Below are 27,370 nucleotides of genomic sequence, written 5' to 3' on the forward strand. Positions count from 1 at the left end.
TATGGCAGAGGATTACCTGTGGATTAGGTTTTGAGGATAGTGCCCATTTGTGAAGGCCATTGTGAGAACTTCCATACAGAGGGCACAGGGACATTTGTGAAGGCCTTTGTTAGATCTGCCATACTCTGGGCGAAGGAATTTTCGTGACTGAATAGGTGGTTGTACTACGTGGGAATTAGTTTTTGATGTGGAAGGGATGACAACTAAGAAGATACAATTATTGCCAATACTGGGCTTGATATGGCCAAAGGTATGGATGGCTCCATCAGAGAGATGGAGGTCACATCTAGGAAGGTGGCACAGTGGGCTGAGGAGGTTCTGATGAAGGAAACTGGAGAGAAAGTGTCGAGACTGTGGTGGAATGAGAATATAATGCCTTGGCTCTAGGTTTAGATCATATCATCAGAGTTTGACACAGGGTAGTGCTATGTGGATGCCCATGGCTGTGTTGCGAATGTGTACCTCAACGGAGTAGTAGTTGTATGTGAGGATGTAATTAGTGAGATTTATAAGGAATGAGATTGTGGGTTTGGAGATGGACAAGCATGTTGGGATTGGTAGTTTTCTGCAAGGGGATGTTGGTGTATGGAAAGATGGCATCAGAAGTGATGAGTAGTGATTCAGGTGGTTTTCAGATGGGTGTGGTTGAGACAGCGAAGGAAGTGGTTTGTATCCTTGACATCGGAGATTCTTTTGGTGGAAGCACAGTAACCACATATAGGATTCTTGGGTTAATGGGTCTTGGGAAGCACATTCAAGATGGGTTTGTGGGTGGTCGTTGGGGTGAGGAGGGAGATAGATTCAGAGCAGTGATTCTGGGGTGGACCTAAGAACTGGGCATTGACAGTTGCGGTTGACTTTGGTCATGGGGTCACTTTGACAGAGCTTTTAGGTAGAGGAGTCAGACAGTTGGTGGAAACTTTGTCAGATAGTCACAGTGACTCATCACAACGGTGGTGGAGCCTTTGCCTACAGGGAGGATGATTAAGTCATTGTTTGTCTTGAGGTTGCAAATCTTCTGTTGAGAAGTTTGTGTTCCTTGAAAGGAATCTAAGAAAGGAGGCTGAGCTCAAGTTGGAGGTAAGGAATCCCTGAAAGATAACTGAGGGGGTGGTGGGAGGGTCAGTGGGTGACAATTTGATAGTGGTGTGGGTTGGGTAACACAAGTATCAATGTTGAAATTAAATTGGCTTTGGTGAGAGATGGATTAGTAGCAAAAAAGTATTTTCATTGTAGGGTTTGAGAGAAGGTGAAGGATTTTTGATGAATCCAGCATGATTGGATGTAGGTATGGGCTCAAGGTAAGGCCTCTGGGTAGGACTGAAACTTTTGTAGTATGGACGTTTTTTGCGGATATGTTGGCAACAGGGTTTTGGGTTTGTTTAAGTGGCAGGTTTGGTTGGATTTTGAGAGAGCATTTTAGAATGTGGACATGGAAGAGGTCAGCTTGGCAGGTCTGAATGCTATGAGGAGTTGGTGATGGTGTTCACTGGGGATTGTCTAGATGTTGACGGGGAGGGGTGCTGAATAGTGAGAATTGGATGTCAATAACTTCAGAATGCTGTTCCAGATGTTGGACAGTAAGAATTTCAATTTGGGAGATGCGGTATGTTGGGAGTGCACATTAGCAGCGTCTTGCAGAGGGAGCAAAGGTCGTTCAAGGATGCCTGTGCCATGGAGATTTGTTTGTGTAATATAAAGTTTGTGAGGGGTGTAGATTGGCACAGTTTGAAAATTTTAATGTCATTGTGAAAAAAGGAATGGCACCCAGAGGGGAAATTTTATGGTTCCGCCATTGGAGGGGATACCATGGCTTAAACATAGTTTAAGGAATACTGTATGGGACTGGGTTTTAGCTGAAGATGGGGATACTTTTCTCAACTGACACAGGTAGTGTGTGTGTGTGTGTGTGTGTGTGTGTGTGTGTGTTGGGGGGGGGGGGGGTGTCTCTCACACATTGATTTGATTCAGGAACAGATAAAGTCTGTTGTAGCAATTGCCCACTGATGCAAGAAAAGTAATCATCTTCCCCATGCTTCTTGATTGTATTTGTATTCTGACACTTTCCTGTTCTTGATATAAACCCTGTTTCTTTGTTTCTTGTCCACACTCTCTGTTAATAGTGTAGTCTTATGATACTCACCCTGTCATTTGTTGTATTAACCACTTCTGCAAACTGTTTCAATATCACTCCAGATCCCAGAGAAAGATGATACAATTTTAGGTTCTCAGTGCACAAGTAAGTGTGAAATTTTTATTTCCTGTGTTTATCTAGTTAACATGGCTAAACTTTCAACCTGTTTTCTCCCATTTTGATGTTTATTATTTTATAATCAGAATGGGAAATTCTTTCCTACAGTGAGCTACGCGAATTTGATGAGCATTTATTGAGTTTGACTGGAGTGGGTTGCAGCGATAGTGGAGTTGATGATGGTGGCAGCACGTTATTGTGCCCAGGCTGTAGTGCAAGACGTGGTTGCACATGTGATGATTGTGCCGTAGCCCACTTGCTAAACTGTAGTCATTTTGTTTCACCATCAGCCTCTCCTATACCTTTTTATAGGTAAGTTGGAATATTGTTTTCTAATAACAATAATGCTTACACTGAGGTGACAAAAATCATGAGATAACTTTTAATAGCAGTCTGACCTCCTTTTGGCTGGCGCAGTGCAGCAACTCTTTGTGACATAGACTTGACAAATCATTGGAAGTCCCCTGGAGAAATATTGAGCCACATTGACTCTATAGCTGTCCATAATTGCAGAAGTGTTGCCAGTGCAGGATGTTGTGCATGAACTGATCTCTCGGTTATCTACCATAAATGTTTGATTGATTCATGTTGGGTGACCCACGTGGTCAGACCACTCGCCCGAATTGTCCAGTTTGGTCTTCAAACCAGTCGTGAACAATTGTAGCCTGGTAACAATTCCATCATTGTTTGGGAACATAAAGTCCACTAATGGCTGCATTCCATGTGAACACAGTCCTTAGCATTATGGAGCCACCACTACCTTGCATACTGCCTTGTTGACAGCTTGGGTCCATGGCTTTGTGGGGTCTGCACCATGATCGAACCTTACCATCAGCTTTTACCAACTGGTATCGGGACTCATCTGACGAGGGCCTGGTTTTCCAGTATAGGATCCAACCGATGTGGTCACGAGCACGAGGCACTGTAGGCGATGTCATGCTGTTCGCAGAGGCGCTCATGTCGGTTGTCTGCTGGCATATCCTATTAAGTCAAATTTCGCTGCAGTGCTCTAACAGATATATTTTTTGTACGTCCCATATTTATTTCTGTGGTTATTTCACACAGAGTTGCTTGTCTTTTAGCATTGCTCTTTGCAAACTGCACTGCTCTTGGTTATTAAGTGAAGACCATCAGTCATAGCATTGCCCATGGTGAGAAGTAATGCCTGAAATGCGGTATTCTTGGCACTGTTTTGACACTGTGGATCTCTGAATATTGAATTCCCTAATGATTCTCGCAATGGAATGTCCCATGCATCTAGCTCCAATTACCATTCCATGTTCAAAAGTATGTTAATTCTTGTCGTGCGTCCATAATCACCACAGAAACCTATTCACGTGTCTCACCTGAGAACAAATGACAGCTTTGCCAGTGCACTGCCCTTTTATGTCTTGTGTACTCAGTACTACTGCTATCTGTATATGTGCATATCACTATCCCATGACTTTTGTCATCTCAGTGTATTTGTTTGAGGATTTTAGTGACTGAAGTAATTCTTTAAATCAGTTTTCTTCATTTCTTTGTTTTCTTTTTGTAAACTTCTGTGTGAAATACTGAAAGAAAAGATGACAGTAGCTTTGACTTGATTGCTTCTTTTTTATTTCGTGTCTTACGACTCGCATGACTCCCTCTCTGGAAATGAGACTATCTTGCTTGCTGGTTCTGCCCAAGTACATTCAGTTACATTTCAAACTGAATCCATGGAAGAATTATTTTTATTTTGTGATTTTTTGATGGTTGAACGTGTTATGGACATCTACAAAAACAATAAGTCATGGAGCATTTAAAAAAAACAGCCGTCTGTGATGCACAGAACTTCACCAGTGACCTTCAAAATATGTTCAAATAGAATGAGAACGTATAAGACTGTAAGTGATGAGAGAGCACTACTGATTGCCTTTTTGTAGGTGAGCGAACATGTCAAGTGCCATCACTGTGGGAATCTCACAAATTTGACAAGAATTTCAACTTCCCTTCCATATGTCAGGACGGCAACTTTCGGTTGCCTATTCATAGAGGCACTTGCTTTCAAGAAATTGGGGCTGTATTTTTTATCAACAGTCTTCCATAAGATTTTGTGGCTACAAGATGTGCATCACTGGTAGTTCTGTAGTTTTGTACAGAGGTTTTCTCAGGATTTTGTAAAGTATAGAGGAGTTGGGACTTACAATTGAGATAGGTGAGTCAACGTTTGGAACAGTTACATGTGAGAAAGGGGTAATCGGGTTTGGGATGCTGTTGTTTGGAGGGGAGGGGGATCCTCTCTTAAGATTTTTAAGGAAATTATAGAAAGGACAAAAAGGATTCTTGCGGATTTGATTGGCAGTTCGTTGAGAAGTTTTTCACCATCATTTTGAATTAGTTTTCATCATATACGGATATGAGGAAAAAAGAGTATCATAATTTAACGGTAAATAACAAATAAGGGTTCAAGAATTAAGAGCGTGTGCCATGTACGAACACAGTAGAGGGATGAAACTTCCTGGCAGATTAAAACTGTGTGCCGGACTGATACTCGAACTCGGGACCTTTGCCATTCACGGGCAAGCACGACTCGCGCCCCGTCCTCACAGGCTGTGGCTAAGCCATGTCTCCACAATATCCTTTCTTTCAGGAATGCTAGTCTTGCAAGGTTTGCAGGAGAGTTCCTGTAAAGTTTGGAAGGTAGGAGACAAGGTACTGGCAGAAGTAAAGCTTAGAGACGGGGCGCCAGCCGTGCTTGGGTAGCTCAGATGGTAGAGCACTTGCCCGTGAAAGGCAAAGATCCTGAGTTCGAGTCTCGGTCTGGCACACAGTTTTAATCTGCCAGGAAGTTTCATATCAGTGCACACTCCGCTGCAGAGTGAAAATCTCATTCTAGGGACAGTAGAGGGATGTTTGGCAGGTCACGAAATAAGTTTTGAGTTGGGGGAAAAGGTGCTTATCTGCCTTGAGGTCTCATTTAGATAATTATGCTGACAGAAGTGTTGCCTGATAATTGCCCTTTTCAGTGTTTGCTAAAGTTAATGGGAAAAATGCCTAGGCCTAAGGTTGCTAGTTAAATTTGAGGTGGTGGTGGTGGGGGGGATACATGGTGGATGTGTAATAGGTGTAGAATTTGTAAGGTTATGTTGGGATTAAGGTGTTAGTGTAGTTTTTGGAACTGAATGATAATACTGTAGTGTTTTTGTGTGTATTTTGTTTGTTTTGAGTTGTTTATAGTTGAGGGTTCATATATTATTTTCAGTTAGTTTTACATTAGTTTGTTTTTGTTGTTGGGTAATATTTCTGGGTTAGTGGGAGAAAGACTCATGTTAGATGGGGATGTTTGGGTGATTTGTACAATATTAAAATGTGTTAATGTTTTAGTTTTTATGATGAATGTTACCATGTGTTCTGTGCATATTATACACTTTATTTGTATTGGGTAACTGAAATTAAAGTTAACATGTACGAATATGTATTGCTTTGTTTCTTAGTTAATATTGTTTACTCACTCAAGGTTAGTGGGTATTGTAGAGTTTGGTGTAGCTATGTAAGTCAAAAGATTTTTTTCAATCTCAAATGTGGCATTTTTCGTCAAAGTTGTTTTATTGTTTGTTTGGTATTGTACAATTCATTTCAGCTATGTGGGACAATTGAAGATGACTATACTAACTTTGTGTCCTTTTTTTTTATTTTTTTATTTTATTTTATTTTTTTTATATGGGGTTTGTTTATCTTTGGTTTTGGTTCATATCTGAGGGGAGGAGGCATCATTTGCTGTATTCGTAGCACCAAAAACCCTCCAAATTCCTGCACGTGTCCCTTAACTAAAGAAGCATTTTTTAATTATTTTGAATATATTTTGTGTTATGGAAATTGTTTATTTGGTACAGATGAAGAGTGAAGTGATCAGTATCATATTGTATATTAATGAGAAGCTTGTGCCTGTCTCTGCCATTTTGATGGTGCTATAGGTCAAAGATGATGCCCGGTATCAAAAGTACAAGTATTTTCTGTAAAATTAATTGCAGAAAGCTATTTGTGGTTAAAATATTAAGAAATATATTAGGTAAATGAAATATACTCTCGTTCAAAGATATTGGATGATATAACAACATATTTGGAATATAATGTGTTTCCTGCAGCATAGAACAAATACTGCTTTAGTTTATCCTCAACTCCTTGTATGGTCTTTTGTCCAACACTTACAAAACTTGTTGTGTTGTCAGAGGTTCCACCTTAGTAGTCCAGGTTAGTGGGGGTTCATTAATTAATTCTAAGAGGTTACCTGTGACTTTGTGGACAGACTAAATATGTCAAGCTGCACTTTTTTGATCCATGCCAAACTGTTGTATTTTTGCTATTAGGAGGGTGAACATACGGAAAAAGGAGGAAGGTTGGGTGGGGGGGGGGGAGTGGGGGGGGGGGGGAGGAGGAGCGGGGGGAGAGAGAGAGAGAGAGAGAGAGAGAGAGAGAGAGAGAGAGAGAGAGAGTGAGTGTTTAAGCACTTATGTGTGTATACACTGACAAAAACAGTGAAGAACCCAGAAGGGGAGGAGAAAACAAAATGGAGCTTCATGGATTGAGAGGGAATTTAGTATTATTTCACTGATTGCAGTACTGAGTCAAATTTACAAAGACCTTTGAGTATGAACCCACTTAACAGTATAATGTTGCACCCGTTCTGGCTTGGATGCATGCAATGACTCAGTTGGCCATTGGATCATCTCTTGAGGCAAACTGGCCACAACTGTTGTAATTGATTGTTGATATTCTGTATATTGACACTAGAACAGAGGTGATGTCCGAGGTGATCTCTCTACCGGGGACATATCTGAGGAGTGTGCTAGACACGAAGGCACCTAAGTGTCATGCAGACAGTTCAGACACCCATGCCATCTGTGGACAAGCACCATTCTGTTGAAAAATGACACCACAACACTGTTGCATAAGAGGTACGCAGGGTGCACATGATGTGCTCGTGTGCCATCAGATTTTCCCAACCACTACCAGCAGTCGCCTGAAGCTATAGCTGATGGCACCACACATCTTGATGACAAGAGTAATGCTGCTGTGCCTCTCCAATTTAATGGAAAAATGTGACCTCTCCTCAGATTGCTGCCATACTCACTGACTGTGGTAAACCAGGGTAGTGCAGAACTGAGATTCACTGCTGAACACAACACAGTGTGACACTATTCATCAGCAGTCCGTGGTTCCTGGGCACAGCACCACTCCAGATGCAGTTGTTGGTGTTTTGGTGTTAATGTAGCATACGCAGGGCTTGGTAATTACCAAGGGAGCTGCTGCTAATCTCTGATCAATGGTGTGGGATGACGCAGAATGATGTGGGAAATCCATTGCTATCCAATTTTTGTTACTGTTAAAAGGTATGCCCAATGTGAAGATCTCCATTGATTGATTGATATTTACTAATGATTTTAAATCTTCCATCTGCACATTAGTTTGCAGCTAACAGTTAAGAGATTTGGGAATTAGGATGAAAATACTGTTGATAAAATTTTCTGCTGAGAAAATAGTGTGCATACTTTGTAATTGTTAATAGATGTTTCTGATCCTCCAGAAATTAGCATGAGGAACACTACTTTTAAATTTCTTCAGTTACTTTGTAAGATGTACCATGCAGAGTAAAATGATTAAAATGCTCCATGACTTTCTCCTCCTAATAGGTTCACAGTTAACTGTCTAGTGGGTAGTGTTGCTGCCTCTAGATTGTGTTGTCCTGGGTTTGATTCCTGGCCAGGTTGGAGATATTCACTGGCAGACTAGGTGTTTGTGTTGTTCTAACCATTTCATATCATCTTTGTCCCAAAGACATGCATCTGGCTGAACGACTCCTGCAAGCTGGCCAATAAAGTCATATGATTATTTTTCATTTCATTTCATTCCCTGTCACAAACACAGAATAATGCTGTAGCATACAATTGGGTTATGTGATGTACTGGGATCCAGGAAAATAAGTTAAGTCAGCCACCAATACTGCTTGTCAGTTACTGCTTGATCAATGTGCTGACCTGCGCCCCCCCCCCTCCTCCCTCTCTCCCTCCCTCCCCAATTCTCGATAAATTGTATTGCTGTATATTACTATTCAGTCAGCGTTGTGCGCTTTCGGTAGAGGAAAGACTGGAAGTGAAAGATAGTAAGCTGTGATTAATGGAACCAACATTTTAGCTGAAAGTATCTCGTTTGTCTCAGTGACAGGTCTCAATAGCACTGATTCGTCCCTGCTATTTTATTTTGGCAAAAGAATTTAGCTTTGTTTTAGGCGTGCAACATACACAGTGCAATATATTACATTTTGGCAAAGTATATTGTGTGTTTTAATGAGAGAATAGTGTTGAGAATTGCACATACTAACACCTTTATTCCATATTGACTGGTTATAAAAAAAATGGTGAAAAAAAAAAGCCCAGAATCACACATAGTAGTCCTGCTCCAAGACGATAACTTATCTCAAGGCAGCTGGCATATCGTGCAGGTCCCGTGGAGCACCAACAAGAACTGCCGTTCCTAGAGGATATCTTCTGGCAGGTTGACCATGGTATCCTGCTGGTGACATGGTGATCGCTTCGAGGGCATGGCTTCTACCTGACGTTCGTCTTGTGGCAACCACTCACGGGGCTTGCAGTGCCATTGGTGGTGCAGGTGGCAAATATGGATATATTTCACACAGTTGTGATAACTTCGTCTCACTGTCAATCGATCACATCAACCCCTCCTACCTGCCTCTTGCTCAATAACATCAGCCTCTCCCCCCTGACGACTGCACATAGGGACAGGGTGTAGTAGCAGTTGGCATGGAGGCTATGAGGCCCCCTTCTGGGTCCGAGGCTGAGATAGGCTACATCTCTTATGTCGACAATCCCAGGACTGTCTGGAGGAGGCACAGATGTTCACAGAGCGTCCACTGGAGATGGGGTCGCCTCTGCTGGAAACGGAACAGAGACGAGATGGGAGCGCTGGGGTCTATTCTGTGACCCCAGGGGACCGAGGGCCTGGCTGCGGCGAAGCGGAGCTGGTGGCTGCAGAGGTGGGATGTGGTGAGGCATCCAGGATCGGGAGCACTGACTGCTTCAATTTGGAGCACACCTGGTTTTGGTGTTGATGCCTGATATGCTCCCCAGCAGAGACATCATGTATCTGACAACCGTGAGAGCTGTGGACTGTATCATGGATCCAGGAAGGAAAAAGTGACACCAAATAATCGCGCCCACATCAGGGCATCAAGCTGGAACCAGGGACGGACCCAAGGGAGGGGGGTGAGGGATTCTGGTGGAGATAGCAGTAGAAGGGGAGTCTGTGGCGGCTGCCCATATATAAGTGTTCAGAAAATTCTGGAACACTTGTAATTTTGCACCAATGGTGTGTTGGAGCGAAATGCGGTTTGCATCTCTCACACACCTATGTTTAATGTGGAACTGCCGGAGGTTTCATCATTGTATGTCATTTATTTATTGTACAGTGCCATATTGAGTGGAACATTGCGTTGCACAGTTTGTGAATTTCGAGGTGGTAGAATTGGAGAAGCAATGTGTCTGCATTAAATTTTGTGTGAAACTCAAGGAAGCCTTTATATAGACACACCAAATGATGCGGGAAGCCTATGGTGATGAGTGCTTAAGCCATACTTGTTGTTACAAATGGTTCACACGGTTTAAAAATGGCCTGAGGGAAGTTAAAGATGACCCTCGTTCAGGACATCCTTCGACGTCTACCGATGATGCTGATGTCAGGAACGTCAGCAAAATAGTGCATGCCGATTGAAGACTGACTGTCCGAGAGATTTCAGAAAAATGTAACGTTCCAGTTGGATCATGTATTGAAACCCTGACACAGCTTCTTCGAATGCAATTGTGTTGCCCCCAAGTTTGTCCCACAGCTCATGCGCCAAGACCAGAAAGACCTTCGCCTTGGAGTATGTAGAGATCTTTTTAGTTGCGCAAATGAAAATGAGATATTCCTTAAGGGAATCATAACTGGTAATGAGACGTGGGTATGGTTGTGATGTTGAGACGAAGGTTTGACCTTCACAGTGGGTCGGGAAAGGTTCTCCAAGACCAAGAAAAGCTTGTCAGGTGTGGTCAAATGTCAAAACCATGCTGATAGTTTTCTTTGACTATGAAGGATTAATTCATCATGAATTTGTGACACAGGGCCAAACTGTTAATCGATGGTGCTACCAGGCTGTGTTGTGACGCCTGCGAGAAAATGTGAGAAGGAAACAATGGCCTGAAATGTGACAAGACAATTCATGGCTTTTGCATCACAATAATGCACCTACACATTCATCCGTGAACTATAGCACAAAAAATGAAATCATTATGCGGCCTCATCGTTCGTAATCCCCAGAGCTTTCCAAGTTGAAAACCCCCATTGAACGGGCGAAGATTTGCATTGATACACAAGATAAAAGGAAATTCGCAGATGTCACTTTGTGCGATCCAGCAGGAGGAAATTCGCAGATGTCACTTTGTGCGATCCAGCAGGAGGTGTACCATGACTGCCTCCAGAAGTGGAAATGTCTATTGGGTGTCATGTATCAATCATGGAGGAGAGAATTTCGAAGGAGACCATGCACAGTAAGTAAAAGGTAAGCGTAGAAAATTTTTTGGACAAAGTTCCGGAATTTTTTGAATAGATCTCGCAGTAACTCACGAAGGCTCTTCCTGGTGATGGGGATGGCCCGATAATGGCCAAAAACAGCTTGCAGGCCTAATCTGTGGCACCACACTGTACCACAGCTGATATCATCGCCTTGGAAGTCCACATTATCCATTCTGTCTCCCCGTTGGATTGTGGGTGGGATGGGGCGGTGAGCTGATGGGAGACCCTTGATAGCAAAGATGTGAGATGAGGCCGTAATGACATTTTCCCTTGTATTGGAGGGGAGTGAGAGGATATAACAAAACACGGAGAACGAGTTGACCACAACGAGCCACATCTGCTGCAAAAAAAGGGCTGGCAATGTCAATGTGAAGACCATTCCTGGGGCCAGGGCTAAAAACATTTTGGGGTAGTTGCATGGTACAGGAATTTGCATGGTACTGGACCGAGCTGGCAACTAGATATGACTATTGATAGCGTGCCAGCAGGCATGCTGACGGGCCAGCTGCTTCATACACGAAACACCTCAGTGACTGGTGTGTAGGAGGTCGATGACTTGCAGTGCAGAGCTGGCGGAATAATGACCAGAGGCCACTCTTGTTCCTTCAGGAGGAGGAGAACCCAGTCACGGAGGGAGAGTCGGGGACAGAAGGCAAAGCATGTCGCAGGTGACTGTGGGTGTCTGTGGACCGTGAGGCCAACTGTACCATATCCACTGGACAACTGAATGGAGTGTGGGGTCTACCCATGTCTGACTCGCAGCTGCTAACACCTCGAGGAGAACTTTTGAAGAGCCTCCGACGAGTCAGTGTCTTGTTAAAACTGACGACTTCCTGAGTGTTGGCCTTGAGATCTGGGCCAACAGGCAGATGAGACAGAGATTTGGCATTTGCGTGACAACCAGAAAGTCTATAGATGATGTCGTACGTGTATGTGATGTTGTATGTGTATGTGGTGAGACAGAACACTCAACACTGAAGCCTCTGTTGTTTTGTCCAAGAGTCAGGACCAAGGAACAAACAATGCCAGTAATGGCTTTTGGTCTTTGATTAACTGAAATTTCATGCTGTACAGATAGGTATGCAACTTTTTCACTGTGTAGACAGTAACTAACGGCTCTTTCTCTATTGGCGAGTCATTGTACTGAGCTTTGGTTCGAGTTCAGAGCCATTGGAGTCCTGTTGGGGAGCACTGTGCTGACTCCATGCTGTGAAGCATCGCTGGCAATGGAAAGGTGATTTGCGGGTGAGTATGGGACAAGGCAAGATGCCTATTGCAAAGCCTGCTTTAGATGAGAAATGCCATATCACACCCAGGTGACCACACGAACTGAGCCCTTTCTCATGCAGTGCGTTGAGGAGGGGGGCGGTGAGCTAGGCAGCCTGGGGGATATAACGACAGTAATCCGTAATACCTAATATTTTCCAGAAAGGACTAGTTCTTTCAGAGTTTGGGGATGGGGCATGTGGTAGATGGCCTGCATGTGGTCTCTGGTCGGACAGATGTCCTGTGTACAGAGGAGGAAACCAAGATGTTCCATCGAGCATCAGAAAACTTACAGAGGTTACATTTCAGCCCCCCTGCCAATAAGCGAGGAAATACGGAGTGCAAATTCTGGAAGTGCTCGGCCAGAGATGCCCTTGTCATGACGATGTCGTCTAAATAATCGCCAGAAAAGCAGCTGGGACACTAGCGATTCCAAATGGAATCTGGTTATACCTATACAAGTCAAGGGTGTGTTAAGCATCAGCAGGTTGCAGGAATCTGGATGTAACTGCAACACTCCTATGGGTATGGAATTGAGAAGGAATCTACAATCAACTGGTCATTCAGAGCCTTAAAATTTCTGCACAGCCCGAGTGAGCATCTTGAAAAAAATGGGATTACTACACTGAGAGCCGGCCGCTGTGGCAGGTTCGAATCCTGCCTGGGGCATGGATATATGTGATGTCCTTAGGTTAGTTAGGTTTAAGTAGTTCTTAGTGTAGGGGACTGATGACCTCATATGTTAAGTCCCATAGTGCTTGGAGCCATTTGAACCACACTGTAGTGCAACCAACTTGTCCAGTTCGCTTTTGCCACATCCCGGAGAATGAGAGCAATCGGGCACACCCGCATGTAGGGCACGGTTCAACCTGGCTTCCAGTTAAGGTATAACTCGACTGATGCCACCTGACCCAAACGAGGGGCAAACAGTTCTGAAAAGGAGGTTGCCAAATGTTCAGTGCTGTGAAATGGAATATCCAAGGAGACCAAACACATGATCTCAGAAATTTAAAACCCAAATTGCTTGGTGGCATATAACCCAAAGATGTTTTCCACAGTGCTGGAAGAAATCATCAAGAACAAGAATATGCAGGACACATTTCTGTTGAAAACACACTGCACCATAATTTTGTGACCACCATAGGCTGTGACCTTCCTCTGAAATGGTGCGTGTAGGAGAGGCCACCACCAAATAGGTAGAATTATCAATTAGAGAAGAAGCAGCACCGATATCTGCCTGGAAAGGTACTGCTGACCCATCATGTGCAGTAGGGGTGCCAGTATCTACCCAGAAAGATACTGTGGACCAATCTGTGGACCCACCATGTGCAGCGTGAGCAGCAGCTTGACAGGTTACCCTGATGCCGAGTGAAGCACAGTGTCAGCCCGAAAAAATAGCTCCTTGTGCATGGCCACAATATCTTACGCTGATATACAGACACCATGATATCTTTCGCTGATATATAGGCATGATGTGGCACACAGAAGCAATGTCGCTAATGCTGAGAGAAACACTGATGTCATGAGCAAAGACAGCACTGCCCAGTGTGCTTACTAGAGAGGAAAGGAGATAAAACCTCCAAGAAGGAACTGTGATTGGAAGCACTCAGTGTGTTGCTGTCCAACTCGGAATGACTGAACAAGAAGTTGTTTACTGAGAATACCGGGGTGTGTGCTTCCAGTGTGTGTACTGTATGTCCAGTCATTATGGCAAAACAAAACTCCTCTCTACAGTCACAATCCCACACGAGTTCAAAAGATGTAGTGATTTAAAGAATTTCATCAAAGGTAGGATATGCGTGGCACGAAGTTTGTGCATGCACTTCTCTATTGCATATGAAGAAGCAAATCCCTAATCGTAGAATCAGCATACAATTTTTGACAAGAACCTGCTGAGCAGATGAAAGTGCAATGATCACCAAGACCGCGAAACTCATCGATCCAATCCTTACACGATTCTGACAGCAACTTCCGTCACCAATAGAATTCCAACCTAGCACATGCCACCCGAGACTGACTTCTGCAGACAAACAACAAAGCACAATTATCAGGAAATGATAAAGTTTTGGCATTCACTGTAGGAGACAACTTCTGGAGCAAAGCTAGCACACCTTGAGAGGACCATGACAGAAAAAAATGATCACTTCCAGTTGGTGTTGATTAGGTTTTATGCTGCAAAATGATGGTTTAGGTGCGGGAAATATGTATCCCAGTGGTCATTGCCGTCCCCAAAGAAATGAAACAGAGGAACAGCCAGGGGCAAGTCACCTCTGGCAAATGATGCTGACAGCTGTTGTAGTAAAACCAAGTGCTGGCACTTTTGCTTCATTAACTCTCTATTCAATTGATGCTGTTCCTATTGTGGTGCCAGCCACTACTGCAGCAATGCTGGTTACATGAAGTCAGAGGAATCTAAGCATGGCGAGTCCCAAAATACTAACTCTCTTCCTTGTGTATTCACTGGACACACAAATGGTGAAAAGAAGTGCAGATTACAAAGTCCAAGAGCAGTCTGGTCAAATGCGATAGTTGTCATCATGAGGCACCCGGCGTAATGTGAGGATTATACTGAGCACCAACGAGAGCTGTCATTCGTGGTGGAGTACCCATTAATATTAGGCAGGTCGGCCATGGTATCCCACCAAGTGATGCAACGATCGTTTTGAGGGTGTGACTTCTTTCTCGCATTTGTCTTGTGGCAGTCACTTACAGCTCTCAATGCCATCAGCGATCTGGGCAGCAAGTGTGGATTGATTTCAGACAGTTGTGGATAACTCCATCTCAGTGTTACTCAGTTGCATCAAGCAGAGGCAAACTTTTTTAACTCTCAGTGATGCAAATGTTATCAGAGTTGTAAAATTTGGGAAAGTTTGATGGTTGCAATATGGGTGAAATCTATGGAAAGCAGCTGGAGTCTGATTGAAATACGGGATATGTTATCAAGTGCTGTTATCACAAAAAATGAAGTAAGGCATTCTGTTTAATATAACCATGGAAAAGGTTATAGAAGGTGCGGGCACCAGTACAAGAGAGACTATTCTGTACAAATCAGTACATGTGCTGGCATATGGAGATGATATTGATATAATTGCGAGACCACCAAGAGCAATGAAAGTAGACTTTACTATTCTTGAAGAGCTGCTAGAAAGGTGAACCTACAGAAAAATGCAGGCAAAAACTAAGTATATGCCTGTAACTAAGAAAGCTTATCCAAATGAGCCCCCAACCATAGAAATTGGTTCATATAAGTTCGATGTCATGTGTAGTTTCACCTACTTAGGATCAGAAATAAATTTTAAAAATAGTGTCAGTCGAAAAATGAGTATTGTCTGCCAACAAGTGCTACCATGACCTCGGAAAACATCTGAACTCTGAGTTCCTGTTCAGAGAACTAAAGTTATGTTGTACAAAGTTTAGTAAACCCGGTGCTAACATATGGTGCTGAAACATGGAGGTAAGCAAAATTTTATGTTCTCTCTTGTAGGCTTGCACCGAGGGAACAAGGAGAGGATGTTGTTTAGTGGCCCGTTTCCTCTTTCTGTAACACAAACGGCATGCATATATTAACTGGGTTCCTTATTGATAAGAATAGAAAATTACTTAACTCTAGATAGTCACCATGTTAAAAGTTCTTCCGCTCTAATTCACTTTAGCCTCACTGCTGGTGAAGTACAAGTCTGCTATGTACACTATTCTGATAGCTGTGTGGTGCCTGATTCTGAGCTAGAGGTGACTCACTGGATAACAGACTGGAACTCATTCAGTGCAACAGACTGATGATCTGGTCTGCGGTGGCAATCTAACTACCGGCGGGCGAGAGGGTATTGGCAGTGCATTTCCTGCAAGTGTCTTTGGCCTCTATTGATCTTCTCACAATCTCTTTGCTGCCTGGTGTGCTGGCACCAGCACACAAAATTTGATCAAAAGCAGCTGGACAAATTTGAAAGAAATATCTTCTGACAAATTCTGGGGCCAATGGAAGAAAATGATGTCTGGAGGAGGAGATTCAACTATGAATTATATAATCTATATAATGAAACAGACGTTATCAGCTACATTAAGATTAAAAGGCTGGAATGAGCCGGACATGTACTGAGAGTAAACGACAGAATGATTAAGAAGATATTCAGTGCCATGCCTGAAGAAACCAGGTGAGTTGGAAGACCAAAGCTAAAGTGGGAGGAAGGTGTCAGAGAGGACACAAGGAAAATTGGAATTCTAAATTGGAGGATTTCGGCACTAAACAGGGAAAAGTGGAATAATCTTCTACAGAGGGCTGTTATGCCATTTACGAAGATGATGGTGATGATGATTACTTGCATCACTTCTGTTCTTGATGAAACATGATTTTCTAACCACACTATATCGTAATATTTTAGTACGGCACTAGAGACCTGGGTGTCGAGTGTGTAATTGGAAAGACCACATAGATAATATTGTGGGAAGGCGAAACAAAGACTGCTCTTTGTTGGCAGAACACTTAGAAGATGCGACAAACCCACTAAAGAGATAGCCTACATTACACTTGTCCGTCCTCTGCTGGAATATTGCTGCGTGGTTTGGGATCCTTACCAGATAGGATTGACGGAGGAGATTGAAAAAGTGCAAAGAAGGGCAGCTCGTTTCGTGTTATCATGCAATAGGGGTGAGAGTGTCACTGATTGATATGCGAGTTGGGGTGGCAGTCACTGAAACAAAGGCGGTTTTCTTCGCGGCGAGATCTATTTACGAAATTTTAATCACCAACTTTCTTCCGAATGCGAAAATATTTTGTTGACACCCACCTAAATAGGAAGAAATGGTCATCATAATAAAATAAGAGAAATCAGAGCTTGAACGGATAGATTTAGGTGTTCCTTTTTGCCACGCGCCATTCGAGAGTGGAATGGTAGAGAAGTAGTATGAAAATGGTTCAATGAACCCTCTGCCAGGCACTTCAGTGCGAATTGCAGAGTAACCATGTAGATGTAGATGCAGACAAAATTCTTCATCACCATGAAAATACTGGAACTATGAAATTATTATTTTGTGACTAACAAATAATCTAATGAGACAGCTATGTAATTTAAATCGGTAAACAGTAAAATTCAAATGCTATTGCAGAGGATTGTTAGGTAGGGAATTTTTCCATGCATGTCTGCTTGCAAGAGGAAGAAATTCTGCATGAGTTTGCGCTTCTCTGATATGACATCCTGAAAGCTGGTGGATCAAGGCAGCCTGGTAGATGCAACACTTCTTAAAATTTCTGAAGAGCGTTTATCTTTATACCACATGAACTTTCCTTAACAAATGTGTGATCAAACAAAATTGTGATTGCATTGAAGATTTCTTGATAGGAGGAAATACAGCATGTTATCTCAAATAGTGAGCCATTGACCGAACTTAAAGCAAGCAACTTCAGGTGTGTTCCAGTGATGGGTATTGGGATCATTGAGGTTTGTGTTGTATATCAATGTTCTGGCGGTCAGTATTAATAGTAACCTGAGACTTTTTGTAGATCGAGTTATATGTAACAGGTGTGGATCCAGGAGTGGGGGTGTCACGGGAATCAAGACACCCAAAATATTTTTTGCAGAAGCATTTATATTGTTTAACATATGCAGTACATTCAAAAACTAACTGGAGTTTTTGTTGTTTGGAAATAACTTTAATATTTTTATGTACATCAGTGTTAACCCTTCAAAATAGTCCACATTACTGCTTTTGCAAGCACTTTTTCCAATCCATGAAATACTTGTGGAACTTTATCTTCGGGATAACTTTAAGCTCTCCTAACAATGCATTTTTAATCTTGCTTATGCTTATAAAGCAATAGCCATTTAAAGTTTTCTTTATTTTTGGGAACATAAAAATGTCCCATACGATCATGTCTGCTGACTATGGAGGCTTGGGGATCATTACAGTACTGTTTTCAGCCAAAAATCCAAAATTACATGAACAAGGAATGAAGTGTGTGCAGGTGCAAGAGTTACAAATTGTTTTGCCACACATGTGGCAAAACATATTTATTTATTTTTGATTTACGCAAATGGCATTGAACTTTTAAGTAGTTCTCCTTATTGATTGTTCAATCTCATGGCCAAAACTATGCTGTTAAAATTGAAGAACATAGTGAGCATAAAGTCCACATTTCACTGCACTTGTTGATCTTATTTTGCTCTTGGTGATCCAGAATGCTTCCACTGGGATGACTGAACCACAGTTCCAATGTCATATCAGTGAACCTGTATTTCGTCTCCTTTATGACACACATCAGTCGTTCTGTAATGTCGTTGACGTCATCTAGGGCTCATGAGCAACTTGTGTTCTCCGCTGTATTAGCTTGAAATTCAGCAGCTCTGGAGTACACTTGGTTGTCACATGTTTCATACCCAAAATGTCGGGGAAGAAACATGGTATGAACAAATCAATATGCCAGTCATTGGTGACTTCAGAATTCTTGTAGCACAAATAAATCCTTGTTTTACTCGAATAGTTCTCAATATTTTCAAAATACATGTTGGCTGACATTGAGGAGATCGTTCTGTTCAAGATACCTCTTTATGTTTGAGCTCAGAATATGTTCTAAGATTCTACAACAAATCAACTTCAAGGATATTGGACATTAGTTTTCTGGATCACTTCTACTACCATTATTTTAGACAGGTGTTGTGACATGTTCCTTTTTCCAAGACCTGGCCCTGGGTTTTTGTTTGAGGGATCTACGATAGATTATAGTTAGAAGAGGGGCTAACCCAGCCACAAATTCAGTATAGAGTCTGACAGGGATTACACTGCGTCCTGGCGCTGTGTTCAATTATAACGATAACAGCTTACAGCTGTTTATCAACACCATGAACACTACTACTTATTTCACTCATCTTTTCAGTGGTATTATAATTAAATTGGGGCAATTCTCCTGGTTTTCCTTTGCAAAGGAACATGTGCAAATGGAGTTAAGCATTCACCATTTGGTACTCTGAGTTTCACTTCCTTTCTCATTCACTAGGGACAGGACACTAACTTTGGTGCTACTAACAGCCTTTACGTATGACCATAATTTCTTTGGGTTCTGTAAAAGATCAATTGACAATATTCTGCTGTGGTAGCCATTGAAGGCATCATGCATTGCTCTCTTGACAGCCGAACATGTTTCTTTCAGTAACTTTCTATCTACAGTCCTATGCTTTGTTTTACACCTATTTTGCAGTAATCTCTGTTTTTTTTTTTGAAGTCTCTCTACAGTGACTGTATACCATGGAGGTTCCCTCCCATTGTGAACTATTCTACTGGGTACATGTCTGTCCAGTGGATGGTCAAGTAGTCTTTTAAACTTGAGCCAGAGTTCCTCCACATGCTCCTGTCCTGTGCTGAAAGTTTCAAGTTCCTCTTTGAGATATGACACTACTGATTTATTATCTAGTTTATTGAAAATATATATCTTTCTGCTTGTTATAGTTGTCCTTTATGTTTTGGTAATCGTTGTTGCCACTTCCGAGTCATGGTCACTGATGCCATTTTTGATGTGGAGATCCTCAAAGATGTCAAGACTATTTGCTGGCATTAGATCCAATAGATTTCCATCATCGGTAGGGTTCTTAACTATCTGTTCTAGGTAGTTTTCAGAGAAGGCATTCTATAATGTTTCACAGGATGCTTGCCACATCTATCACTAAAAAAAATAATTTTCACAATTAATTGTTGGATGATTATAGTCTCCATCAATGATTACAGTGTGATTAGGGAGCTGAGCAAACTGAAGTTTTCTCTAAAGTTTTCGGTTACATCAGGAGATGAGTCTGGTGACCGATAGAAGGCAAATACACCACCTCCGTTCCCTATTTGCCTCTCCTTTCGATATACAATTAAATTTTCCCAAAAAATCTCACCGCTATCAATTTTTAGGTTTCAGCCAACTTTCTGCACCTAGTATTATGTGAGCTTCACTGTGTTTTATGAGCTCTTCAAACTCTGGCATTTTGTTGCAAAAGCTTTGGCAGTTTACCATTAGGATTTAATACTCTCACCTGTGGGAGGCATTTCTGTTGGTCGTATACCAATACTTCTGGGTTTTCTACAGCTTTCATTATCTGGATTGGATGGAGAATCACCTAATATAAAAAACTCTTATGTGCACCCTACACTATCAGCTGCCTGAGTAGCAGCCTCTGGTGTGTAATGCACACCTCACACATTTAGGGGGACACTACAGCTCTCACACCCTATGGCGCAAGTCCAGGAAGTGACAGCCTAGATTGTCGCACAACTTAAGAAGTCTCTGGTTCAATCCTTCCACTTGACTCAGAACCAAAGGGCCGCAATCTGTTCTGGGGATAATGCTGCAAATTGTTAGCTTTGTTGAACCTCCTTGCGCAATTCTGGTCTTCTCGACCTTCTCTGCCAGTTGGTGGAATGACCCAAGAATGTCCTCGGAGTGCAGACAACGGTCATCATTTGTTCTAGCGTGTGCCACAATCTGTAGTTCTTTGAACTGTGTACCCTCAGTAGCTGCCGGAATAGCACATGATGAATGAAGCCCCCAGGCATATGCACTGAGTGCACCTTAAGTCCTTTCCACGCTTGCTGCCATTTCCCTATGGGGTTCCATCATTTGCCATACATTTGAACTGCTAACGATTAATAGACTCCTACCCTTTCGCATTTGCCTCCTCCTAACATCGGACAAAACAGGTTTCCCCAAAACAGGTGAAATGAGTCCCACTGGCTCAGTTTCAGTGAAAGACAGCACCTCAAACTTGTTGGTTAGGCGGTCAGTACAACAGTGTTGAGTCCTCCCTAGTCCCCATCAACACCAAACAGGACACTTAGCTATACCATTGACACATAACTCACAGTCAAATGGGTGAGTAATGACAGATCCTGTACTTCGTGCAGAGGAGATAGGGTCCACAGGAGGGGATAGTACTGGAGGTACCTTTGGTACAGGTATCACAGGTACACGGCTCTCAGGAGCTCTTGCAACATACTGATTCGCAGCAGCTGCCAATCGTTTGACAGTAGTCAGGGTGATTTCCAGCTGCTTCCGAATGGCAACCAACTCGGCCTGTATTTTAGAACAGCATTCACAGTGGGGCTGCATTTTGGCTGGTTCATTGTATTACAAGGCATTGAACAAATAACTTTAAATTAAGCCTGCTGATGATCTTTTAATATATTAAGCTGAAAAGTTGCTAATTCCCTTTTAGAATTGAAGCAAATACACAAAACGAGCTTTCTATTAAGGCAACACAAAATCCTGTGGTGAAAACTACTAGTTTCCTAAAATGTTTTGAAGTTAATTATCACAAACACCGATTTGCTACAAACTGCTTGTTGATTATGCAATGGTCAGTGGTAGTGTCCGAAAATTCTCAAAATAATCTGTTTCCCACATAGTTGTTCAATGAAGTTAGAGAACGATTGTTTTGAACAAGGATAGTCCTACTATTCTCAAAATTTGTAAAAAAATCACAATTAAGTTTAAGCCTGCAATTGACGATAACAGAAAGAGTTTATTGCGCAGCCCTCGTGTATGTTCTAAAATTCGCAATATATCACAATAGAAACAGGTATTGATACAATTACAAGATTACGCAGAAACAACATGAACAGTAAAATATGTGAATCTAGAACTTTAAATTGGCACACGATTTTGTACAAGCAGTTTCACACAAAGGAAAATTCCTAAGTCAGCTTTTATATATATATATATAAATAAACGTGCATATTGCATGGATTTTTCGCTTGGCTAATTCTATGCACCCTCATACGCTGGAGAGCCGAGGAAGAACACTGCAACATAAGTTTATCTCACTCAAAATTGCTGAAATGTGCAGCACAAATAAAGCATATCTTCGGCCTGTTCCAGCTAACAATGCCTTTCGGCACAGGGCAGGAGCATGTAGAGGAACTATGGCTCTAGTTTAAAAGAGTAGTTGACCATGCAATGGATAGATATGAGCCCAATAGAACAGTTAATAGTGGGAGGGAATCTCTGTCGTATACATACATTACATGACACAGTGAAAGCTGTGGATCAAGATAAACAGGTAGGTGCTCTGTTTCTTGATTTTCGAAAAGCATATGACTTGGTACCACACCTGCACGTATTGTCAAATGTATGATCATACGTGGTATCAAGTGAAGTTTGTGACTGTATTGAAGACATTTTGATAGGGAGAACACAGTATGTTATCTTGGATGGACCGTCATTGTCAGATGTACAAGTAACTTTGGGTGTGCCTCAGCGAAGTGTGTTGAGACTCTTGCTGTTCATGTTGTATATTAATGACCTTGCAGACAATATTAATAGTAAAGCCAGGCTTTCTGCAGATGATGCAGTTTATCTATAATGAAGTACTATCTGAAAGAAGCTGCATGAATATTCTGTCAGATCTTGATAAGATTTCAAGGTGGTGCAGAGATTGACAACTTGCCATAAATATTCAGAACTGTAGAATTGTCCACTTCGCAAAATAAAAAAAATGTTGTATTCTATGACTATAATATCAGTGAGTCACTGTTGGGATCGGCCAACTCATACAAGCACCTGGGTGTAAGGCTTCATAGGGATATGAAATGGAATGGATCACATAGGTTCAGTTGTGGGCAAAGCAGGTGGTAGACTTCGGTTTATCGGTAGAATATTGCGGAAGTTCAGTTTGTCTACAAAGGATGTTGCTTACAAATCACTCATGGGACCAGACCCGTACTAGAATGGCCTAACAGGGGATATTGAACACGTACAGGGAGTGGCAGCAAAAATGGTCACAGGTTCGTTTAATCTCTTGGAGGGTGTCACAGAGATACTGAAGGAACTAAACTAGAAGACACTGTCCTGAGGAAGTCTGTCAACAAAGTTTCAAGAACTGGCTTTAAATGATTACTCTAGCGATATACCTGAACCCCCTATGTATTGCTCACATAGGGATCATGACTATAAGATTAGAATAATTACTGCACGGACAGAGGCATTCAGATAATCATTCTTGTAATGCACCATAAGTGAACAGAACAGGAAGAAACCCTGATTCCATTGTACCAGTTGTTTAATAACTGGTACAGTGGGACATACCTACTGGCATGCATTTCATGGTGGTTTGCTGAGTATAGGTGGAGGTGCAGATGTAGATGTAGCTCACTAAAACAATATTAACGTTTCTAAAACTTCATTTGCTTCACCATGCCACTGATGCTCCGAGGGTGCTCACTGGTCTTTGGGGGGTTCTTGCTTGGATACCAAAGGGTCCCAGCCTTTGCAGAATCTCTTCCCTTCCATGCTGCATGTCTATCCTCTTGCTGTTCTTTTCCTCCTCCCTTGGGGAACATGTCTGGGTGTTTTTGGGAATGTTCCGCATTATCCATAGTGGCCATAAGAATAGTCTCACTACTGTTTTTCACTCCCCACGGCCCACATGTCTTGACGTGTAACAGGTGACTGGGTAATTTGTAATTCCCGGCCCTGGATCACACATACCCCTGGTACAGGCCCGGTCCAGGGAGGGGTGATGCCTGAGCTGCTACCTTCCCAAATTGCCGATTGGTCCCTCTGTCAGGTGTTTGGGAGGTGTGACCTGAGGTGTGAACAATCACCTAAGACTGGTGCGTCCCCTTGTGAAGGGGGCCCCCAGTTGGAAGGAGTATGCTGTTGGAGACACTGGCAATCGTGGGGGATTTTCTGACAATGAGCCAATGATCGTCTCTGCAGTCCAAGTCTACCAAATGTTAATGGAATGAAGCTCCCAATTCAAAGACCCTCCCAGCTGCACCTTGGTTCCTTGTGGTTTCATGTACTGAAGATGGGCAGTCCTTTTCAACGGTAAATCTGTTTTTTATTCAGAAAGGTGGGTGATGCAGTTGGCGGCGCTGTGAGATCCTGCTGTCGTTTACCCAATGGAACTTTGCTTTTGGAGACTATTTCTGATTCTCAAGCACAACTTCTGCTTGCCACTTCGTTTCTCCATGGCTATCCTGTTTGTGTCAAGGCCCATAGAACTCTGAATTCTTCCCGTGGACCGAGCGAGGTGGCGCAGTGGTTAGCACACTGGACTCGCATTCGGGAGGACGACGGTTCAATCCCGTCTCCGGCCATCCTGATTTAGGTTTTGTGTGATTTCCCTAAATCGTTTCAGGCAAATGCCGGGATGGTTCCTTTGAAAGGGCACGGCCGATTTCCATCCCAGTCCTTCCCTCACCCGAGCTTGCGCTCCGTCTCTAATGACCTCGTTGTCGACGGGACGTTAAACACTAACCACCACCACCATCTTCCCGTGGTATTATTTACACTATGCTGCTCAACAGTCTGACCGAGGCTGAAATCCAAACATGCCTCTCTGATAGGGGTGTCATTGCCATCCATTGGGTGATGAAAAAGGTAGATACTTCCTTAGTGCCCACAAGTACTCTTTTTCTCACCTTTGGTAGAGTGGTGCTTCCTTCCAAGGTCAAAGGAGGCTATAAAATTATCACATTCGGAACCCAGTGCGCTGCTGCCAGTGTCATCATTTCAACCACCCTCGAATGTATTGTCGACACCCAGCCAAATGTGTAACCTGTGGTAGGGGTGTGCACGATGGCAATTGTTCACCACCTCCTCCCCACTGTATGAACTGCAGTGGCGACCGTGCCGCTGCCTCTCGAGATTGTCCTGTGTATCCATTTGAGCAGGCTGTCCAGGCAATCCAGGTAAAGGAAAATGTACCTTACCCGGTCGCTCGCAAGTTATTGGCCAGTCGCAGACCTTGCATTCTCCTGTCTGGCACTTACAGTACTGTTCTTGCTACACCTCACTCCATAAACGATTTGGCCATGCAGACATGTGACCTCAGATTTAGTTCTGAGGTTGTGAAATCGCGCAGTGTCATGGTAGTATCGCCTTGTCTGCATCCAACTGTGCAACAAGCTATCAAACTCGCACCTCACGGGGCAAAGTCACCAGCTACACAACCAGCAGGCTGGAAAGGACAGAAGGAATGCTCCTCTGAAGACTTCCTATGTCCCTCCACCCAACCAACACGTGAGTCTTCCTCTGCTATCCAGAAAGGCTCAAAGAAGTCAAACAAAGGCAAATGGTCTTCACCTTCGCTGACTCGAAGATCCTCTTCGACAGTGTTGCCATGTGAGACCCTCGCCCGACCAGCCCCTGTATCACCGATGCGCACCACTAAATGTTTTTCTGTGTTGGACTCTGCAGGCCGACAGCAGAACAAAGCTGACACTTCTGTGGACATCATGGAGCAGGATTCTCCTGCCTCTGTGCGCTGTAGCAGTGAGTTTTTGCCGGATGGCACTTGACAGCCGCCGAGATGACACACCTTCACTTTTTCCTCATCATGACTCTCCTCCAATGGAACATTCACAGCCTTTTTTCGATCCCACAAAGAGGATTTATAGCTGATTTAAGAATCACAGAGTCCACTTCTTCTCTGCCTTGACAAAACAAAATTGCTTCCTCATGACCACCTTGAGTTTTCGCATTTCTTCCTGTTCCATTTTGACTTTCCCCCGAGGCCGGCATTCCACCACATGGGGGAGTCATGCTACTCACACAGGATGATGATCATAATCAACCCACCTCCCTGACTACCAGTCTTCAAGCTGTTGCTGTTCACCTTTTGCTGCCTCACTTGACCTTTATCCATTTCTATTGTTAACATGCCTCTGTCATTTGATGTCATCAGGGCAGACTTCCTCCAGCTTATTGGTCAGCTACCTCACCCCTTTTCACCTCTCAGTGGCTTTAATGCACACCATCCCCTTTGGGGTTGTCCCAGAACCTGTCCGAGAGGAGCCCTCTTGACTGACATTCTCAATCAACTTAACCTCATCTGCCTTAACACAGCAGCACCCATATTCATTTCAGACTCCATGCACACCTATTCCCATTTGGACCCATCCTTCTGCACTGTCCAGCTTGCCAATTGTCTCGAGTGGTCCTTCTCTCGGACACATACATGAGTGACCATTTCCTGTGTGCTATCCATTTGCTGACTCCTACCCCACCTCCGTGCACATCCAGATGGCAGCTAATTAAGGCCTACTGGAGGCTTTACTCCTCCCCGGTGACCTTCGACGAACAAGATTTCCCCAGTTGTGATGACTAGGTGGAATATCTTATAAACATTATCCTTACTACAGCAGAACATTCCATTCCTCGCACTTTCTCTTTACCACACCTTGTTCTGGTCCCTTGGTGGACTGAGGCATGCCACGACACAATTCACGTGTGGGGACGTCCTCTCTGTGGTTTTAACTGTCACCCTATGATGGCAAACTACATTCATTATAAAAAGGTCTACACAGCATAGGTGTATTAAATCAAAATTATAATAAATGTAGCAAAATAATTTGTGGAATGTGTGCCTTTGTATTAAAATATAAAGTACAATTTATATTTAACAATAATAATCATGTTTTTATCAGCCATCACAAGCCAGACCCAGCCCATGAGTACAGGGCAGAGTGTGAAGGTAGTGAGCAACCACAGGACAGTGGAAGCACTGAGATGAGCAGTGGCAGCGCAGTCAATGGTGGGAATAACTTTGGCGATGGGGAGTTGGCTCCACAAACGTCATCTCTTTCTCCATCCCAGCAACAGAGCTGTGAGTGCCACGTTTGCACTGCACCACTCATGTCGGCGGTGAGTACACATCTGTTGCCGTTTACTGGTTGGAAGACAAATATATGTGAGAATTTTTTGTTGATGCATTTCATAGCACTGTTAATGCAGGCATTATTAAATTAAGAATTATTGACTTTGTCAGTAGAATCTGAATGGTTGAGGTTTAAGAAACAGAGGTTAACTTCTTCAAACCTATGGGTTTTTTGTGAAAATATCTCCACTATCTGTCAAACAGAAATTCTTTAATTGTTTTTGTTGATAAATATAGATGAAACAATTACATTTAGTAGGTGTTTAATTGTTGTGTACTTTAGTTTAGTATAAGTGAAGGTACAAGTAAAGATGATGACAGTTGCACTAATTTTTAAGATAACTGTTTCTGGATACACATTGGCAGTATTAATTATAGGATTGGTGCAAGTTTACTATAGATACATTAACAAAACAAATTTGTACTGAGCAAATTTTCATTGATTGGATGAAACTTGATGAGAAGTGTGTGTTTTTAATTTTTGGAAAGTTTTTTGTTATTTGACAGTTTGGACAAAAATAGGACTAGTATAAAGTCATCACCATCATCAATAATTATTAGTCATTTGACAGCCACTGCTGTATAGAGACCTCTCTAAACTTTTACATGCATTACAGTCATACTCTGTATTCAT

The 27,370-nt window shown here is 42.7% G+C and overlaps 1 protein-coding gene across 2 annotated transcripts in view; it reads left to right on the forward strand.

Annotated features, from left to right (window-relative positions):
• The window catches only part of LOC124614027 (protein FAM193A-like), a 228,731-nt gene that overhangs the window by 43,559 nt on the left and 157,802 nt on the right, over nucleotides 1–27,370 (forward strand). For both annotated transcript variants that reach the window (XM_047142845.1, XM_047142846.1), the window contains exons 8-9: nucleotides 2,360–2,563; nucleotides 26,507–26,723. In XM_047142845.1, the coding sequence (XP_046998801.1) occupies nucleotides 2,360–2,563; nucleotides 26,507–26,723 (421 nt within the window). The remainder of the gene's footprint in view (nucleotides 1–2,359; nucleotides 2,564–26,506; nucleotides 26,724–27,370) is intronic.

The sequence above is a fragment of the Schistocerca americana genome, chromosome 4 (assembly GCF_021461395.2).
Source record: "Schistocerca americana isolate TAMUIC-IGC-003095 chromosome 4, iqSchAmer2.1, whole genome shotgun sequence".
Taxonomy (NCBI): domain Eukaryota; kingdom Metazoa; phylum Arthropoda; class Insecta; order Orthoptera; family Acrididae; genus Schistocerca; species Schistocerca americana.